Genomic DNA, 22,172 nt, shown 5'->3' on the forward strand with positions numbered 1-22,172 from the left:
AAAAATTACGATTAGGAGCAGATTCTTATTCAAATGAAACCAATCTTTTATTCTAATTATTCTCGAGACAGCCTTCACTTTCTTAAAAAAAAAAAGCCATATTGTTATGGATGAATTAATGATGAGTTTAAAAAAAGACTGAAAAAAATCTATGGTTACCAGGAATCATAGTTCCTTCAGTGAGTGTTAGGGTTTTTAGGTGTCTAAGCCTAAAACAATACAGAAGACACAACAAGACTGATGACAAGCAAGGAGATTATAAAAAACATGGCACTGTCATGGATTAATGGGTTCATGTGATGAGCTTCATACAGGAGTGCAGAATCTCAAGGCCGTGTAGTTCTCGAAGTTTGCTGATGTGTCTAGAATTGAAGAAAAAAAAGTTTAATAAAAGAGTGACAGTGCATTCAGCGGGTTGGAATTCAATTGAAAATACACTTTAGCTTGGGAACTAAGGGATGATCACAATGTTTACCCTGCAGTACAAAATAAAACCCTCTCCAATAAACACAATGAAGGAATATACTGCACGTAAGGTAAAGGAAGCTATTGTAAACTTTCCTGTTATATACACCTATAGCTGTTGTTTAATACTTGCATGCGATACATATACTGTAGTACTATCACATATACAGTGCTTAGTGGAACTGGCCGAAATATCAACAGGACCATAAACCAGTTCCTTGTGTTTCCAAATGAATATTCAAATATTAACAGTTAGTCAGCTACACGATTAGTCAATGGACAGATTCAGGAAAATAGTTGGCAGATTAATGTATATTGAAAAAATATATATCCAACACGCAGCAATAATGATGGACTAAAAGTACTAACATTTGGTTAAACATGAAGACAAAAAACTACAGGCAGAACAAATGTGACACCAATTATATGAAGTTAAACCTGACTCTCTGTCTCTTTCCCTTTTTCTTTCTAGGGAGCTCATTTCCTGGCAAAACTTAGCAAATGAACAAAACCTGTTTTACAAATACCATGCATTTCACTAACAAACCCAGCGTGGTTTGCAAATACAAAACACCATTAACAGATGAATGCATTTTGTTTTGCAAATACATAATGTGCCAATCAAACAAATACACAATATATTTGTAATGCATCACGCCTCAGAGACAATTACAGCATTACAGGTATTAAAAAATATATCCTAAAAGGACAAGAAAATGTCTCTCTGACTTTTGGCACAATGTGCTGGTGAGTAATTAGCCCTCCACAACAGCAGAAAGCACAGTTGGGTTTTATTATGAAGGGATGAGATGCAGTTAGAAGAAACAGGGAATCTGGCAAAGGTGGAGGAATACCAACCTTCATACAGAATGGAATGAGTTGTAAACTTATACCTGTAAGCACAGATCATCAATCAGTTGTGATTAAGGTATGGACTTGTACAGGTAATATAGATATAATCAACTATTATAATACATGTGGGAAACTAAGTGAAGATATACAGCATTAGATGATTTTGGGGACCATTGTGCTCAACCTGAAATTTGCATATAATGCAATGGCAGGTGCAAGCACATAGAGTGTGATAAATCATACAGCAGTTACAATAACTACATAATTAACTGCTAACTAACTGGTGTGAATCTCAGCGCCACCTGCTGCTGTGGAGGGCAAATTACTCAGGACATTTGTGAGAATCCCCAGCACAATCATGCAGAAAGATTCTGCCAAAAGCCACATGGGTTTTGTATTTGTTTTGATTTATTTTTTCCTTTTAGATTTTTTGTACTCACAGTACAAGTGTTTTCAAAGCATGATGCATTTGAAATATGGTTTGTATTTGTTTGATATGTCTGTTCTGCATTTGCTAAACACAGAGTGTTCTGTTTGTTAAGCTTTGGCAGGAAATTAGCTCCATTTATTTCTCTCCCTCTGTCCGGACTGTGGGGGACACATCTAAAAATGTATTCAGGGAAATGAACACATGGCTCAGTCTGCAGGAGAAAATGATACAAACTAAATAAAATATATATAATAAACAATGGTTGAATACTGATTCTGCGATGCAAATATCATTATCCGTGTGACATTTCATCTAGTCTATAAGTGCCCCTTCAGGATAGCTTCTAGATGTAATCGACAGCATGTGGTTCACATAGTGAGGTGAGAGGGCACCTGGGCTCAGATCGACACAACTTCCCAAGAGCAATCGCTGCATTTAGCTGCACAGCTGTCCTCTTAGCGTCCCCTGCAGCGTGGCGCAGTAGCAACAGCACAATATCAGTGCCCAGCAGGCCGCTGGCAATTCCCTCTAACTCAAGGCAGTGGGCCAAGCACAGGGCTGCATTTCCTGACACCATCTCGTCACAGCTGGAACCCAGCAAATGACGTAAAATGGACAGTTCTGTGTGGAACGATACATGAATAGCAAATAGTAAGAGTTTAGCACTTTGAGATATATTAACAAACACAAGTTATGGCATGATTGGCGTGGCATCTCCAGATACTGCACTCACACACATATGAATATAGACACATACACACATGTACACACACTTCATTTGCTTATTAGGTCAAACCCTTCAATATTATTCATGGACTAATGAAAAAGCTTGCAAAAGTAATGCTGACACGTCAATCATTTCTCACTTTTATCAGACTTCAGCAGCTCCTCCCGTGCCGAGTGGCTGGCAGCAGTGCACACTGTCAGAGTCTTAATGGCATACTTAGTGGCAGTCTCCCCTGTTCCCTGGGTAGGCAGACACACAAATGACAATGACATCAAACAAGTAGAACGTATGTTTCTAAACTCCAAGGACACTCATAGGTCACATAAGTATGACGAATAACAGACCTGTGGTGGAATTAGTACATTTATTTTTGTGTGTGTCAGTTTGTTGATTTAATTACATCAGAGCTTGTGAATATACTGCAGATCAGTGAGCACTTAAGCTGTGTGTGAATGCAATGTTGGACACTCAAGTTTCAGACATCTGAAGCTTCACGCCAGCACATGAATGCGCCACACGCATGTGTCATACTCAGGCCTAGTAGAGAAAGTGGAAATAAAATTCTTCAGCATCCTGCGTTAAAAATGACATGTCTTCTTTAGCCATGTCATTATTTGAAGTATCCAGTGATATATGGTAAATAGAAGAAATAGAATATCATTCCACAAGTATGATACAAATATGTATTGGTGTATTCACAGAAACTTGGCTACATGTCCAGTTGTGCACCTTTAGCAGCCACCGCATGGTCCGGACCACATCCCCCTGAATAACATGCTGAACAGCCTCAGATGACTGAGGGAGGACAGTGCTCAGCACGCCTGTGGCTCTCTAGAGGACAAAGAAGAATGTTGGTATTAGAAAAGGAGATAATCGAAGATAACGAAAAGCAGAAAAGAAAGATAGATGGGAAAACACAGCAAAGAAGTATGGGAGAAAGAAAGCTAGCAGAGAGAACTACTGGTAACAAAACGAATGGGGAAACAACGTGGAGAATTGAAAAAGAGAAAACTGATGTTCAAGATCAGTAGGTGTTAGAGAGTGTTTCTGCAGCAATAACGTACAGAAGGTCCATTGTAAAGACAGGGAGAGAGTTGCCTGAAAACATGTTTGAGTGAACATGAAATTATAGTGACACCTTCAAGGACAGGATAATAAAAATGAATTAGAAAAAGGTCACAATGTGGGTGCTTGCTTTCTCTTGGAGGCTGGATCCATTGAATCACACATTATCATTACATAGAGCAATTTGAGGGAACAAATAAAGTCATTTCGCGGTATGAATTATTCAATAAAGATGGCAAAATGAGTATATTTAGTGTACAAATTAGTCATTTGAGATAATTATTTGTAAGTCAAGAGCACAAATTAGTCCTTTGACTGAATATAAAAAAAACTCATCTATTTGATGTGGTTTTGATAAAAGACAAACTTCCATTTGAACTGATGCAGCTTTCAGTTGAGTATCACTGCTCTCATCAACCACATTCATAGCAGCACCAAGCAGTCATTTTCACTAAATTGGCTATGATTTACCCACTGCACACTGTCTCCCCATTACCAGGTGAAGGCAGACACACAGCTCCAATGATATGATAATGATGCTTATGGTCTGTTACATTTGATAAAAAGAAATTGCTTACTCACATGCTAACAACATTTACAACAACAATACTGTATGTTGGGCTGTGCAACTATCATCTTGGTTTGGTGTTCTTCTGCTCCCTAATGACCAGAAATTGATTAATGCCACTTAAAAAATGTTTTTCTCTCATACTTGTGAGCACAATGGAAGTAAATGGCACGGACAAAGTGAGTAGTTTCTAGCACTTCTTGGCTCAAGCATAGATGTTCCTTTCGCAACTTCTCTCAAGAAAGCTAAAGCTAAATGGTTTTTTTTTTTCATGTATATAAAAAAACGCAGCAGTGATAATTGGGCCGATGGGGACACTATGGATTGGAGCTTTTGGGCTTTGGCATAATCATTATGATGCATTAAAGAGAAAAGAAGCTTGGTGTAGTCAAGACAAGAAAAACCAATAAGAGTGAAGAAAACAGAGGAAATTAAGAAAAAGGATGTCAACAAGGAAGAAATAAAGTCAGCCAGATAGTAAGTGAGCCTTAAAACAGAGTGAAGAGACAGATGGTTGGAAGTGAGGGACTCTGAGGGCATTGCATAGGCAGTGTGAAACTGCAATAACAGCCATTAGTGCAGAAAAAAGCACCTGGAGCTGGAGTTTTAATCAACTATAATGACACATATACACGATCCTCTGAACACTGTGGATTGCTGTTCCCAACTTTAGGGGCACGTTGCCAGTGAGCTCAGAAGCCCTAGACGTGGGCCATTACTCAAGAAAAACGTCTTTTATTTTCTCTAGTTACCTGAAAGGATGGTACTATGCTTTATAGTAAGCATATATATATATATATATATATATATATATATATATATATATATATATATATATATCTTCAACAACTGTAAAAATATTAAAAGTATTGTTTTTTTCAAACCTCTCTTTGTCCAACTAATCTGAGTTATATTACAGTAAAGGAGCTACACACATGATGTGTTAGGGTTTCTTACTCCTACTATAAGAATCTTTTTCCAAATCTCATGGGTACTGCAGTGTAGTGTTGAAGTAAGGTTTGCTCACAGTTATGACACCTCCATCACCGTCCCTCAGCAGGCCCATACAGCAGTCACAGAGTGAAACAGCATGCTCCTATGAAAAGGAGACAGACAAGTGGCTAATCCAATTTTCACATACATTTCACCTCTGATTGGGTTACTGATTAGGTCGCACATCATGGTTCACACAAATGTGCCTTGGCCATTACCCTTTGCCACTGGCTTTAAATTTGTGAACTATTTTCAAATATATTGACCTTCAGTGGCGTGGCATGAATTTCCAGTCAAAATACAATTCTTTCAAGGTTCCATATTGAATGACAGTTCAGCTCGGCTTTATTTACCATACAGTATCATCATCATCAACCATCAATCATAGTGTGTCCACTATGAAGATAACGAGTGATAAGACAGAAGTTCATTTTTGCACTCATGACATACCCATGCATGACTTAAAACTCCACATCAGGCAAAGTAAATATCACACATCAAAGATCACACATCACTTGTCTTACCTGTGTGACTGGAGAAGTGATAGTTGAAAGGTTGATAATCAAACCAAGCATAAGGTAAAGGACCTCTGTGTATTCACATGCCCTGCACTGCTTCTGCAATGACAGCCAACACTAAATCAAATGCACACAATGAGTTTAAACCCAGGTAAACATTTTCATAATTGCCAAGACAGACTATACTTATAATGTCTTATTATGGTCACTCACTGCATATAAGTATCACATGTAATTGCTGTGGAATCTTAATTCAACTGAATGAAGAAGTGATCTGTGGTTTTCTATGCAAAGAGACCAGTGTGATACTGATACTAACAACAGCGACCAGAAAGGCCCTCCAACATTCTGGATCATGAGCAAAATTGTGACGGATGACGTCATCTCGAGCCAGACTGCCAACAGCTGATATCAGTGATGGAAGGACATGCAGATTGGACTTGCTGATGTTTCTCTGAAAAATTAAGCACACAGATGTACATTTGCCTAGACACACACACACACACATAAATATTCAGTGCATACTTTATATGATATGAAACTTTGTATCTACATCTTACCAGTATTGTTGTGAATGGCATGATGACAGAGTCTGTCAAGACATTCCTTAACTGAATGCAAAATCTGCAAGAAAACATGAAAACGTGTCTACTGTACATGTATAACAGACATACAGTACATGTGTATATGGTTATGTTTGTATCAACATGCACAATGTTTGATAGCCCTCCACTATCAAATAGATGTAGCACAAACACAACATCACACGTGTTGTGTTGATGAGGAGGGAGTGAGTAAAAGTTTAATCCTTAGTTTTAAATTAGTCACAGCCCAGCATGAGACAACAAGGCAAACAACAACTCCGTCAACCGAACAAAATGGCATCAAATGTGCAAATGCAGTATTGCAATGTAACTAAGTACATTTACTACAAGTACTGTACTATCTGTACTGTACAAATCCAAGATACTTGTACTTTACGTGAGTATGTCCACTTTATGGACCTTAATACTTCTACTCCATTGCATCTGAGAGGCAAATATTTTACTCCACTACACTTGTCTGACCGCTTTAGTCAATATGACATTTTTTTTCATACCCTTCCTATCTTGTGACAACCATGTGTCTAAAAAATAATGCATGGTCACAAGGTTGAAAACGGGGAGTTTTCATGAAAAGTTGACTTTTCTTGTAGAGGATTAGTACACATACTTAAGTTAAGGATCTGAATACTTTTTCCATCAATGTGCAAATGTACTCTGTAAATGTCTTACCAAGTAAGATTTGTAAGACTTGGAATCAATTTGGACTGGTTGTGTATTCACTTTTACTCCAAACCAAGATATCCATGAAAGCCCGCATTGACTAGGTTGAGCTTTTACAATGAAGCGAAAGCATCTATTGGATATAACACATTTTTGTTGAGTAACTCTCTTTGAGCTATAGACAAGGAAAATTGATCTCCCCATTTCACTGCTTGACACCTCGACTTATTTCCTGCTGTGTTCGAGAGCCTGGGTTGTCCTTTCATGTCTATTTTCAAGAGTCATCTGAGAGGGAAACAGGTTGAGAACAGCCTTTTGCCTTCAAGTGACATTAACACTTGGATAGCACATGCTGAATTATTAAAGATGCCACACTTTCCATTTCTCAGGGGTCCCCTCTTAACATGATGTGACAATGGACTTTAAAATGCTTTTTAATATATATGGATAAGATGCATGGAAGGATAATAGACAGTCTTGTGGGTCATATTCTGAACTCTGGAGAATGTCTGAAAATCTGTATTTTTCATTTTCTATGGTGTGCTTTTGTTGGGCTATGCATCAGTAATACTTGTTTTCTGTAGTAAAGTTCTTCAGGATGTCGACAGCTGTGTTCTCCTGCTGCTGCTGCTGTGGCTTTGAGATACTTGCCATGAGGTTCCTCGCTAACCTTTAGATCCAGGTTAAGAGTAGAGTGAGATAAAGAAAAGAAGGGAAAGAAAAGAGAGATGAGTAGAAAGAAAAAAAGAATCAGTAATTTTGCTAAATGACTAATTAATGAATGTCATCAAGATATCACAGGGTATTTTGTACCCTGATAATGATGGTGTCCACCTTTTGACCAATTAAGTTTCATAAAAATGCCAAAATATAGCAACACTATTACTCATTCTTCCAAATTTTCTGAAAATCCTATCAGCTGCAGCTGAGATGTTATCTGACCTACAGATAATAAGAAATCACCTGGGCCACTCAGGGTAATTTTTAAAACTATGTCCCAGAGCAATGATACACAACATCTCTTAAAATCTCATTAAATGGATGTGGCAATTGGACTGACAATCACAAACATATGGCCCAGGGCCGAAGTCAGTTAACTGATTTCATTAAAAGGGACGATGTGAACTAATCTCATTACCTACTTGGAATGGGAGAAATATGCACCAAGCCTACCATCTCTGTCCATATGCTAGTATATTTTGCTACATCTGATCACAATATAAAATAAATGTCTTACTTGTGCACATTCAAGTTGTCGATGGCCAAACGTCTGCCATGTGGCACTTGTGAGTACAGAAATAGCAATGCTAGGCATTCTTTCTGTACTGCAACATGCTCTGATGCTACCAAGTCAACAATGGACTTTCTGCTGACTGGGCATGTCATCAGCATCTTCTGGTTTTCATCTGAAGAAATTCAAAAAAGTTCACAGGACACAGCACCATGTTATGTTCCCAAATAGCTTCAAACCAATCTGTAAATAAAATTACTTGAACCTCAAGCTGCTCCTTGTGTTGATACTGAAGATGCTTTGTTGCTCATATGGTATTAACATACACAAACTGCGAATAACTGTGTAGAAAAGAGCAAATAAAAGCAGACAACGGAGTAGGCTTGAGGCTCACATTGAAAAGCTATGCAGTAATGACATAAGGCCATAATAGAGAATTATATTAGTATTGCAATCATTTAATTTTATCCTCTATTTCCTGCTAACTCAGTGAGAACAAATTGGCTACATGCACAAAGATAAGGAAATATAGTTGTAATTCAATTATTTACATACCATTTCCACAACAAATAGCCCTCCATAATCTCAGAACAGACATACACAACTCCTGGCTGTCTGGATCTTGTGTTTTCTGCAACAGGCAACTGTGGAGAAAAGAAACTCAGTGATCTCAGTTGGGTTCTATTCTAATGGGCATAATTACAAATTGAAATATCGTTATCAAATAATGAAAAATGTTATTTACATGAAAGTATTCCAATAAAAATGCATCTCAGCACAACAAAGGACGGAAATAAAATCCAATGTTTACTCTGTGGTCAAAAATTAGTCTAACAACACAGCAATCTTGCTGCAGCAGCAAGGACCTGTACCAAAGTGCACTCTAATACCATTCAAACGAATGACTGAAGTATAATTTAGTGCTGCTCTACAGAGAATGTGCAATAAAAATGAAAAAAAAAAAACACAAACAAGATTGCATGAGCTGCTACTTGCTTTCTATAGTCTATAGCTTTATAGATATATAATAGATAGATTTCTTATCCTAATGTCTGTTACATATTTTTAAGAATTTAATTAAAAGTTGTTGTTGGTTTTTTTTGTCAGACCAGGCCAAGAACACATGAACTCAAGAGTGGCCCTTCAGATTGTGATCAGGACATGCAACAATGCACTGGTTTCCTACGTGGCTCACATAGATTTCAGTTGGTTGTGTCTGGCTCACAGCAGCACCCTTTTTGGCTATTTTCATCGCTCAGACTGCCATTTTGTTGTAGTTTCTACTTTTCAGACACTGCGTTCTAACTTGGATAATGACAGTGCTAACAATAGACAAAAGGGGACGTATGTGACACGTTAATAATAACCTCACTGATCTGACATGCAGGGCTCATAATTTGTCTATCTTGTACTAAACACCTCCTCTTTCTGGGACATAACACAGGGCCTTTGCTCATTTCAGCTCTCATCTCAATCTTCAGTGTGATCATCTTTTCAACTTTGGGCTATCACACAAACACCCAGAGAGAGAGAGAGAAAGAGAGAGAGAGAGCGGAGAATGATCTCTCTAGTTTAGGCCATCATTGTCTCTGTATGCCCCTGTCTCTAGCTCCATCTGTCAAAGCACCACAGAGAGCTGACAGCTACCTCTCCCTCTGGTCTCCTTACCTCCTCACCATGTCATTGCTGCTGATGATACTGAAGCCATTGTTCAGTCTGAAAAGGGTCTGGCCTGTACCTGTTAGACGAGAACAGTAGATAGTGTAACAAGACAGAAAACTATATATCATCACCAAGTAGGCTCAAGGTTTTAGAGAAACACAACACCTCTCTCTTTCAGTTTAGCTTGTATTATTCACTGGTTTACAGTCAAGGGCACGAGGGGAAAGGATAAATAAAATATGTTGAGAGAGTAAGGTACAGTGAGGAATGGTCTATTTTCCACTAATAGTGAGCTGGAGTATACAGAAAGTAGAGCAAAGCAGTGAGAGGGTACTTGTAGGGGGGGAGCTTGTAATGTCAGCCCTGCTGAGATCCTTTCAGTTGTGAGTTATGTAAGTTTTGCCCTTTTCCATTGAATGGCACAGTGAGACAAGCGTTATATCATTTGACAGTACGCTTTTATTCATCTGAATGAAGAAAAAAGAGAGATTGGATAAGAAATGTTTGCCATTCCACAGTGGACAGTCAGTGCAAAAGAAGATGGTGTACTACAAATAGTGAATACAAGTTAAAACAAAAACTTGGCATCACACCATGATGTGGATTTTTTTATTTCATAGCTCTTTGGTTTACTGAGTGACAAGCTTCGAGCTTCACTGCATCAGCCTTGGCTGTTTAGTCAGTATCTGAAAGTAAGTAAGTATCTAAAGTTATACAATGCCTATATTGGAGCAGCAATGGGATGGACCATGTCAGAACTACTTCATAACAGCTTATTTCTTAGCTAAAATATAACAAAATAAATACTCCTGAGAAGGCTAGTGACCATAAGAAATGTTTGCTGCTAGGCTTTTTTTTTATATAAAAGATGCAATTTATGCCTTTTGGCAATAGCTAAAAACAGTTATAGTAGAGGTGTGGAGTTTCAATGTCATTTCTTGGGTCAAAAACATTTACAAAAATATCAGCAGCTGTCGGAGGAGGGGTGAACAGCTTGGTGAAGAGCAACTGCTGCCTGTCTACAATGCCCCCTTTTCATACAAGAGAGGACTTGAAATATCAGTTACTTTTTTTCACTTAATGCCATCATTATCAAATGGGTGCATGCAATGAAACATCTTGTGCCTGACAAATTTCCCATCTTCAAGCACAAGATCACAGTTCTGTTTTGCATGCTGAGAGAAAATCAAGCCTGTAACAGCATGTTCCATTCGAGCCTGTTTAGCTCGATTAATCTATAAACCATCAGAAGCAACTGTGTGACAACAAAGCTAAAGAAATTAGATATGATTTGTCCCATCATGTTGCAATATGGGATTTGTTGTCTGCTATGAACAGTTGTAGTGTGGACCAGGGCTCTTTTTCAGTTTTATGAGCACTTTTTTTCTTGATCAGAGTATGTTGCTTGAAATTCTGCATCCCCTGACAACAGGTCACTCTTGTCCTGAAATATATATAAGCATTGATAACCCCTGGCATGTTCCAGGGCTCCTGTCCATCTAGAGGACCTCAGGCTAGGCTGTCATAAATCTACAAAGCCAAGAGACAGGTACCACCATTCACTAGCTACCTACTCTAAATCTGACAGGGTTGAGTGTAGGTATGCCACTGAGGTTATGGAACAGACACCTGGTATCACAGGTGTTTCATTAAATTGTACCCAAGACAGGTGCAGAAGGCTTTACAGTGTTTGTCATCCCATAACAACCGCTCGCTATATCTGCTCTCAACACCAAATAGGAGTAACATTGCCTACACAACCCTGCGGTAAATTATATCGCAATACCTTAATATTATTCATTTACTTTGAAAGTTCATCATTCATTTCAACATCACTTAACTGATTGAACAGCTAACACCGCTGGCTTGGAACAGCCGGCTCAGCAGTTCAGCAACCAAATTACATTGTCATTTATACACCAAGGGAAAGTCTAATTGTGCTAATTGAGATCATGCCAGCACTGGAGGTTTGACTCATTTCCCTCACAGGCATTGCAAAACAGTAAACAACTTGTTATTGATTTGATAATTTTGATTTGCAACTGTTTAAGTGTCATCTTATAGTGTTACATAGTGTTATGAAAACCACACCTATCCTCTGCACAGTGGCTCAACAGGCAGCTCTGAGGATTTGCTCTTTTGCCGTGCCTTTATAGGCTATATTGGAAATTTGCTCACTGTGACAAGCAAATGGAGCATGAAGAGAAATCAGTGATGGACAGCACAAAGTCTCTGCCTCACACCCATTGTCACAGAGCAAGACAAGAAACAATTTGCTTTTGCAGCCCTGCTTCACCTCATGCCATGGTCTGAGATGTTCGCTGTGAGTACTTAAGTACTGTATAAACTAGCTTTTTCTCCTTCAAGTCTTCTTAACCTTCCTGACCTGAGAGCCATTTTAGCCATAGAATGGGAAGTAAGTGGACCAGTGAAGCAGGTTACTGAGGCAATAGTGGGCACGCAGTGAAAAGGAGAAAGATAATTGTGCAATGCTTCTCCTAAAAGGACACTCACAGTCAGTAACCGCTTGTGACAGAATTTTAAATCCTCCACAGTAGTAGAAGGGCATCTGGCCAGGTCTTGACAGCTTCTCCAGCAGCTGGGGCACTGCTGTGGCCTTCCCATCTCCCTTGTCAAACTTTTGCATTGCATTCAACTCCTGACTCTCTCTCTCCTCTTCCAAATGTACCTGGGTCAGGTATTCTGCATGGAGAAAACAAAAGAGATAAAAGAGGGAATAAGAGAAAGCAGACTGTGCCCTGACTTAATGTTTCTCCATAGCAGTAAGTATAGCTGTACTGTCACTGAAAAGTAAACAGAAAGTCTCCGATAGCGCAGCAGGCATCCTGCGATGACCATCTCACCCACGTATTGCATGCACTCAGAGAGACGTAGGTCTGTTGACCTTAGAAAAGTAAAGTAAATGTAATACGCACGATGGCCACAAAGTAAAGAAAGGTTAGGTTCTGACCGAACATAAGCCCAATATAATTCTTAACTGGATTAATCTTTTCAAAAGTATTTGTAAAGAAAAAAACTGAAGCATCAAACACAAATACACTGGGAACAGCACTGAGTGACATCAACTTTCTGTTGTCTTGAAAGCCTTCCATTGAAGTGAATATTCTCATTCATCCAGGTCATTGTAAGCTTTAGGGCATTCAATCGTTCACAACTGGACCTCGTCAGTTTGTCTTAGAAGTCAGTTTGAAGTCAGTTTGTCTTTCTAAGACAAACTGACGAGGTCCAGTTGCGAACGATTGAATGCCCTAAAGACCTTCCATTAAAATGGTCAGACCACATCACTGGCAACCAACTCAGAGGCAATTGAGAGCCTCCTCTATAGTTTTGGGCTTCAGTCTAACTTGGATGGTGTGTACAGCAAGACTATTTTCAATACTGTTTAAATGATTTGATGAAATAATAAAGGAACTGAATCACGTGGAAGAAAAAAATGTAGCAAAGTTGGTACATGGAGACGATGCATTAAGCCAATGAAGGCCATTATCACAAAAGGACTTGAATACATTCATGCTTTCCTAACCTAACCTCTGAAGAAAATGTCACTACCTTTTGCAATCTTCTCTCTCCCAGGTTCAATTTCCACCATCTTTTCAAAAGAGTTTCTGGCCTATAAAAGAGAAGGATCATTAGGCCATCATTAGGTTCATTTCTGGTTGTACGACATGCTTCACTGGTCTCTTTCAGACACACGGCTAGGACTGCTGATATGCAACATGTTTATACCTACTTAAAATCCTTATTAAATGAGTTCTCTATTCCAGGCATACAACCTTCATAATCTAGCCATGTTTTTGCTCAAGTGTAATGAACTGTATACAAGATTAATGTTAAAAAAAAAAAAAAAAAAAAAAAACATAGGTGTGATTAGATGTAATGAGAGGTGATTATACTCACCTCATTATATTTCTTTAGGGCCAGATGTGCTTTTCCCATGTGTAGGTAAGCCTTTATGCACCTCTCGTCACACTGATAGAGAGAAAATGATTATGAGAGTGTTTAACACATCTGCATAATGGTGATTTAATGTTTCTGCATTGATAACCCTAGCACAGTAAGAGAGAAAAGCTCAATCTGATCTTCAGAGACAAACTGAACTGCAGAAAGCTTGTTATGTGTTACAGTGATTACAGAAAATCATTTAAACGGTTACATCATAACCCATATTTGTCGTGCAGAACTAGACTTAGTCTTTTTTATTGTAAACTTGGCACTTGGCTTGAGTGACCGAAAGAAAACACCACTCCAAACTAAGTACCAAATTAGGAGAAACCGCTATTCATCATTGTGTATCCTGCATCTCTTACTGTTATTTGAGTGCAGTGCAGGACAGTGAATCTTCCTATGCAACATATCTCCCATGGGCTCTGAGAAGAGCTGACTAACCCTAGTTCCCAGCCAGGCCTTACCTTCAGGGCCAGTTCACAGTCACTGATGGCCTCCGTGTACTTTCCCAGCTTTATGTAGGCCTAAGTAGATTCAAACATTGGACATGTGTTAACTGGGCATTAAAAACGGCCAAAAAAAATAAATGTGGCTAGTAGTTATTAGTGATGTACCACTGTTTGGTTTTTAATATACCACAAAGCAGACTTTCAAGATGCTGGTGCTCTGGAAAGGAACATCCTCTGAGAATTATTAGTCACTTGTGCTTTAAATCTGGGATCAACTCATTGGATTAAATTACAAAACTTTCTCTATTAACCACAATTTGTGTTTTCACTGTAAAACATTTAAAAGTGAAAAACATTCACCTGTGCTCGGTTTGTGTACAATGGCAGCATGTCCCGTAGTTCAGCCAAGCCCTCACTGTAGTACTTCACAGCAGTTTCATAGTCTTCTTGGGCATAAGCTTCATTCCCCTTGTCTTTGAGTGCTGCAGCAACACCAACAGTACAACATTTTAAGGTACGTATTGCTGGCCCAGCAGAGCAGCAAGTGGAGCAAACCGTTCACTTACAACTGCATCTTTAAGAAAGAGAGAATCACACACCAGTTGCCTTTTTCCGTTTTGCAATCCTCCTTACTCTCCTGTCCTCAGCATCTCGCTCCATCATCTTCATGAAATTCTCTGGTCAAAAAAAGAAAGCAGGAGTGTTACAGCAGAGAAGGAGGGAACTGTAAAGATATTTGTCATTGGGCAATAATTCACTTATAAGTGCAGTTTTTATACTACGTCTTGAAAAGTCATCTTTGGTAAATATAGAAATTCTTACTTTGTGTGATAATGCGAAAAATGTTCTCCCAAACAGAATTACAGTATTGTTGAAAAACCAATGTAATAAATAGGGTAGGCAACTGTGTTGCGAGGAGACCTCAGCCTCAAGCACAGAATTACTACATTTTGTGGCATGACTCGCCAGCTTTTAATATTGGTGGTCTGACACAGAGGTGCGGAAGGTGCATGCATTTGCAGCTTTACGGCTATCCTTGAGTTTTACCCACACAGAATTGAAAAGAAGTGTTTGATGAAAAGTTTTTTTTTTACGGCCACATTCAAGTGGCTCCACTACATGATCGCCTATACAAGAGGCATATAATCAAAAAAGCCAAATAACACTTTTAGGCAGGGATTCACCAATCCACTTTTTTTTCAGTTCTGATCTGATTCTGATACCTGAATTTGAATATCTACCAATAAAGAGCAGTGGTTAGGAATTAAAATTCAAACACTACAACTGCATTAAATCACAGTTAAGTCACAAACTAGTGCAAACAAACTAGTAAATTAAAACACAATTCACATGTGCAGTAGAAACAAGTAACTTGGTACAAACAGAACAATCAAAATAAACAGATTTACTTTTTGTAAACATTAAGTGCAAATAGGCATGTTGATGTAAAAATAGAATTGAATCAAATAGATCAGCCCCTTTGTCAGTGATACCCGATTCAGCTATTTGAGTCAGTATTGCACCAATAACCGATAACAGTATCAAATCAGCGCATCCCTACCTCTAAATCACCACAGTGATTTTTCTGTATATAAATGTGCTGCACAGTAACCTCGAGCTGGTTCCTACTTGTCAGACTTCTCCGACATTGGCTGATGTTTGATCACACCAGTATTTCTGTAGTGTAGTGCCTTGGTGGCCTGAACAGTCAATACTGTAATTCTTCTATCCACTAAGCAATGTAAGACGTCTCTAAAGAAACAAGCCAACAAAAACACATCCAACGTGTCCAATCATTCATATCCTCGTAGCAGTGCCCTCCTCACCATGACATACTGACAGTTTGATAAGTGAGCAAAGCGTTCACTTCACACAAGTGGCAGATAGTTTAAAACATGATCACCCTTGAGATGAAAATTCCAGAAGGCCACCGTAATGCTAAGGACACACCTTTTACCGCATCTCTCTTCCTACTATGGAGTGTGGTGAGTCACCAACCTGCCGAACAGGCGTAGTTGAATACAGAATGCGCCTCATCAAAATGTCACGCCTGCATGAAATTTCAATGAAGACACGTAAAAACAGGACCTAAATGTTGTAAACATCTACTTACTGTATAATGAAAAACAATCAAATGTAGCGTAAGATGGTAATTTAAAAATAAATCTTTTAGCAGAAGCAGAGGTTATATTCGTGATCAAAAAGACTGACTGACATAAGCCGAGACTTGGGTTGCATCATAGTATTCACAGCAGCTGTTGGCACACCAAGTGAAAGTCTGCACCTTTTACAGCTCTGTTTATTCAGGCAGGCTACTGTCTTGGAAAATACACAGAGAGGTGTGGTAAGGCATCATTTAGCAAAAAATGTTTCACCACATACAGACACATTTGTTTCATAAATGTGATTACATCTTTCAAGTTCTTTACTGTTTTCTTAGACTATCTTAAAAAAAGTGACACTACAGTATACTTATTGTTGTATTTTGTTCGATTTTTGCTTGGCTCAGACAAACCTTTCTAGCACAACGAGGACATATCAGTCTACTTAAACAATGTTTCAATTCAGTGCAAGGGACAATCAAATAACCTGCTCACCTGGGCTTTCATCCTGCAGACTCTGTAAAACAGAGAAAGAATGATTAAAATAATGTCCCTTCATGGTCACTACTTGCAAGGCGAGGTACACCTTGTCTATTCTTACATGACATGAAAGGACAAGGTAGACAGCACAGTAAGAAGGTGATGGTTGTGTATATGTGCTCTGTGCGTGTGTGCGTGTGTGCGTGCGTGCGTGTGTTTGTTATGTTGAGGTAGCAGAGACAGACAGAGAGTGACAGAAGGAGGGTGACTTTGTGTGTATATCTTTACCACGCGATGCTGCAGCGGTGGGTTTGTGTTGATTGTAGTCTTGTTGACTTTTGTCCTGCAGGGTTCATCCAAGGCAGCAATGTAGCAATCAGCTTTCTCGATTGCTTTTTCCTGGACTTCGACATCAGAAGATTTAAGATCCGTCACCAGCTCACCTGAAAAGAATGAATCTACATGTTTAATATCTAACTAAATAAGCCCATACTGCATGCTGTAAAATGCGCATACAATATACAATAACGTTACTAGCCATTTGGTAAAACAGTACCCTGACTTATCTGACCTAGTTACAGTTAATAATACAACAAACGCTAGGGACTTACTTATGTGGTAGGTTAACACATGCAATCCTTCTGTTTAGCTAGCTAACTAAAGACGCTAGTTTTGCTCCGCTTGGCACAGATATAGCTATTTTAACTAGCTCTTACCAAACGTTAGCAATTAACTAGTGTTAAGAAGATTCACAACTATATTACTCACTTATTTTGTCAACATTCTTCAAAAAGCTCTCGAAGTCTTCAAGTTTGTCCATTATGTGTTTGCGTTTGTTGTTTTACAAGCTCGGTAGCTCTATTTTATCTTAGCAAATGCTGAAGTTTCTACCTCGACTTTTCCGTAAGAGGTCTCAGCGTTCAGTTACCATAGAGACGAGATGCCTTCACTGTCGCTCGTAAACCGTCCTTCTATACTTAAAACTCCACCCATAGTTGTTATTCCATAGTACTCCATGGAGGATGATAGTGACAGAAAAGCCGTCAGTGGAATTGTTTAACCAACCCGGGTTGCGCGTGCAGAAGAAGAGGATTAATTACAATTTCTCTTGTAAGGCCCACTGTTGCAAAATTACAGTTATCAGTTTTAGCTATGCTTACTAAATCAGCAATTCTTTTTTTGTTTGTTTGTTTTAAAGACCATTTTACATAGTCACTGTTTAACCCTGCAGTGCTATTGGATGGTAAATGTGTTTATAGGTCCGACCATCAGGCCATGGACTCGCACAATCTGCAAACTTTGGGGGTATTTGGGCCTAACAAGGTTTAGCTGTTATTCTAAACAAAAGTCATAAGTCATAAGAAATATCCTCAAGGGCTTTGTCTACCCATTGTCATTTATTTTAACTGTCGACTGCAACTTAAATGGCATGTGTTGTTATAAAAAAATCACTTTGTCATAGGTGCTTTGTGTCACACAAGTCTACACATTTGTTGAAGTTTCTTCACGATTTGATCTTCACAAAAGCCCTTGAAGGCAGCACTTCACACCCTGCATTTGTATGGACATGTTTGCCTTCATCCAGAACAACAGAATTATCCCATGGATTTTTTTTATTTTTAATATAAATCATTTAATTGTTGCCATTACTCTTTGTTGTTTTCTTTGTTAGACTGAAAAGTCCCCCACCCCCACCCCCACCAACACAACCCCTTTCCTGCATGTGTATTCTGTGCACCCATACTGTGTTGAGTGCAGAGTGGCCACAGATAATGCCTACCTCTACAACGTTTTAATTAATCTACTTTCAGAGTGAGCATCTTGATACGATAGCATCCTATACCTTGCATTTCCGCCTTCCTTTTTCTTAGCAACAGATCAACACTGCCTCCCTGTGGTTACAGACACATAAAGAGACACAACTGTGCAACCTCTTTATAAGAGGTGACTTATCTATGTAGAAAAAAGTAAGACTCATCAGCTGAAGAGTGCACCACAAAGTCTATATAGATATTAAAGTCCTTCCTCCTGCTGCCAAAAATAGGTGCAGTAACTTCCGACTGTGTTTCTTCATACTCTGCCTTTAATGATGTGCAGGAAGGATAACAATACAGCTACATTAAAGTACAATTAAAGCAGGAATCCTATCAATGTGAAACTGTTTTAATCAAATCTATTTAATTTAATCAAAAGCAAGCTAGTCAAAATATTGTTTATATATGTAATAATTAGTGGCTAAGACTAAGAAATGTGGCTCAAGGTTTTCTTGTATGAAGAAGAGGAAATGCATTTTCAATTTCATCCTTTAACCAATAGAAACTGAAGCATGGACTGACACATGCAGTGCTGGTACATTCAAGCAGTATGTATAGGCTCCCAAAACAATCAAATGCCCTAATTTTAAAATCTTTCTAACTGAATATTTGGTCCAAATCTTGCAACCTCTCACAAACACATAGAGGAAAGTGAACAGTGGGAGACATCGTTTGGGACAACTGGACTTCATCAAGTGTCCTGATATGAGTGGGAGCGTGACCTCTTCCCTCCGGGGCCACTTCCCTCACAGTCTGGTCCCAGTCAACAACAACCGAGGACAGTGAGCCCCTTTATCTTCCTTTGCACAAAGCAAGTGAGGATAAAACCATTCCAGAGACAAAACACTGAGCATCCACACTTGCCTTTTAGTTTGAGCTTGTTTTCGAAAAAAGGAAGTTGTAGTGCTATTAATTATCATCCATTTGAATGGTTGGATGTTTTTTAAAAACTACTGTGCCAAGACCCCACACAAAGTTACAGCCTGCCACAGTCTTAAAATAGCGAGCTGGAAAGAGATCACAGTTTATAATTGCTTTCAAAATAAAGATGTGTAGAATTCAGTGTCCAGCTGTTGCTTATGCGTTGTGTGTCAGAATAATTACCAGAGCTTAGGAACTTTATTGTGCATGTCAGCTGTTGAGAAATAAGATCTGCCACCCTGCAGTGTGTTTAGACTGAAGCGGGACAAAATGTATGGAGTCTTTTCAGCTTACCGCACAGACAGAGGCTTTTCCAGATTCCAACTGCTGTGGATACCAGAGTGTCGTTTCTCAGGGGACAACAGATATAGGCAGCACAATACGGTCATTGATTAAATTCCTTCCTGTTTGTCAGCCTTTGCACAGTAAATCCACTCACAGCTCCAGTCTTTCTTCTGAGGTTATCTCAAAAGATGAACCCTATTTTAAAAGTGCACTGAAAGCTAGAACTGTTTTAAAACTTTTAATGGCAGTACGTGACAGTCTACCTGACATATGCAGACAACGTCCTATCATTTTTATTATATGGTTTCACAATAATAGTAACTCCAACCCAAATTGTTGGACAAGGTCACATCCTTCTGTTTGCTTTTGTTCATTTATGAAAATTGGATGGCTGCTCTTCCTGTTGTCCTTTTGTTCCTCTTTGCGGGAAAGTACCGATGCTGAATTTAGGAGCACATCTTGGATCCAGAATTTGATCTACACAGATGAAGAGAAAGAACTGGCTTGAAATATATAGACCAAATATGCCATTATAAGCATTGTAACCCATAGAAAATGTATCATTAGGATTAAGAACAATAATAATAATAATAATTTCAAGTAAAAACAAGGATGAAGGACAATAAAAACTAGATGAAAACAATGTAAATATGTGACATTACCTTGCACATCTGATTTAGTAGCCTACAACTAAGACATGATGAATGGAGACCCTTCACCTGCCATTAACCAATCATACCTCTTCAATTGAAAAAAAATGAACTTAATTAGCACTGATTATAGTAGTGTGCTGCTGTGTAATTACTAGCTATGAAGATGATTAGATGATGGTGATGAGCAAGTAATTTTAAATCAAAAAAAAAAGAGAAAAAGTCGATAGCAAAAGCACGGAGGCTCACCGAGACGTTGCAAAATTGGAAAAATGCTTATTCATTTACCAGTAGTTGCACAGGGTCCCATAGAAATACTGCTGGAAATTAAATTTTTGGACTCACCACGAAACTTTTAATGATAATCACTGCAACTGTTATTTCTCTTTAGATCTGACATATGCTCACAAGGAGCGAACAAGTGGTATAACTGGAGATGACAAGCCCAGCCGAATGAATGCCTCACTCACAATTAAAACTGCACCGCCATTACTAATCAGAATGCATGCTGATGCTGAGATGAGGGTCTGATTTGCGGAGATCTGTACAGGATACGAGCACACATTCCAGGCGGCAATGAGATGCAAGACGAGCAGCTACTTTTAATCAGTGTAATATTCATGGTGCTCGGCGCAAATTGTTCCTTATGTGCATAAAACAAACGGAAACATGAATTCCAAACATACTGTCTGATGAAAAACAACTACAGAGTACTTAGGTAAAGCAGAATGTCACCAAAAGTCAAAGAGAAGGTATATTAGCTATAGAGACGGGAGGAAATGCGTGATTTATTCAAATTACAAGAGATGCCGTAAAACTCCCATTTCCGGTGAGGCCCAGTCCCAGAAGTGTCGTTTTTCTCCCCACTGGTTCGCTGGCGTAGCTGTTATTCTTATGCAACGCCTCAGACCACACCCATGAAGGTTAAAAGAGTGTGGGTCGCATTCCCCACCAGCCATTGGATCCAGACACTGACCAACAAAACATAAGTCCTATCCACTTCAAGTGAGACAGAGAACCACAATGGAAGGAGGCCAGAGCCGTGCTGTTGTTCCATCCTACCTAGGATGGTCCATCTTTAACACCTTATGCTGCTGTCTGCCTCTAGGGATTGCTGCTATCGTCTGCTCTTGCAGGGTAGGTTTGCAAGATTTTTTACGTTCATCTACTGCTTTCTACTCTTGTATTCTAAGAGATGCACAAATTCAAAAACTATATAAACCATTTTTAGTGTTTTGCATCATTTTACATTTTCTAAAAAAAGAAAAAAATTGCAGTAAACTGAATTGCACATCAATTGAAACTAATGATATTTGCTTTTTAAAGGCACAAAATGCCAACGCTCTCGGAGAATCAGCCACAGCCATGGATGCATCAAGGACAGCCAAGATCCTAAATGTCATTGGACTTGTCTGTGGAATCATTTTGATCATCATTTTCATCGCTCTCAAAGCCACACAGCAACATTACTAAAGGTGCCTGGTTTCGCCCACGGATGTTTGGAATTTCAGCCAAGGTTTTGCTACGATGAACTCCCTTCCTCCACACACAGGACCACTAAATAGAACCAGATGTCTGTATGTGCGCCCGCGCACACAGGTTGTATACAGATGTTTGTCTGTGTACCTCTTTTAGTCAAGCACCCATTAGCAAATCCCGGGAATGCCATTATAATGCTTTTTTTTTTTTTGTGATGTTAAAGCCGAAAACATAAATGATTTGTACACGG

The 22,172-nt window shown here is 38.9% G+C and overlaps 1 protein-coding gene across 1 annotated transcript; it reads right to left on the bottom strand.

Annotated features, from left to right (window-relative positions):
- Positions 1-197: 197 nt before the first annotated feature.
- Positions 198-17,593, bottom strand: ttc12 (tetratricopeptide repeat domain 12). The gene is made up of 21 exons (XM_041941356.1): positions 17,542-17,593; positions 17,062-17,216; positions 16,789-16,810; positions 14,791-14,868; positions 14,552-14,673; positions 14,207-14,266; positions 13,695-13,766; positions 13,347-13,407; positions 12,291-12,479; positions 9,783-9,852; positions 8,670-8,758; positions 8,121-8,289; positions 7,455-7,553; positions 6,179-6,242; positions 5,938-6,072; positions 5,625-5,717; positions 5,135-5,203; positions 3,204-3,305; positions 2,614-2,713; positions 2,140-2,368; positions 198-362 (listed from the first exon to the last, which is right to left on the bottom strand). Exons 1-21 carry the CDS (start codon positions 17,591-17,593, stop codon positions 293-295), a joined length of 2,100 nt encoding a protein of 699 aa, XP_041797290.1. The 3' UTR covers positions 198-292.
- Between the last annotated feature and the right edge of the window lie 4,579 nt (positions 17,594-22,172).

Source organism: Chelmon rostratus, chromosome 7, assembly GCF_017976325.1.
Source record: "Chelmon rostratus isolate fCheRos1 chromosome 7, fCheRos1.pri, whole genome shotgun sequence".
NCBI classification, from domain to species: Eukaryota; Metazoa; Chordata; class Actinopteri; order Chaetodontiformes; family Chaetodontidae; genus Chelmon; species Chelmon rostratus.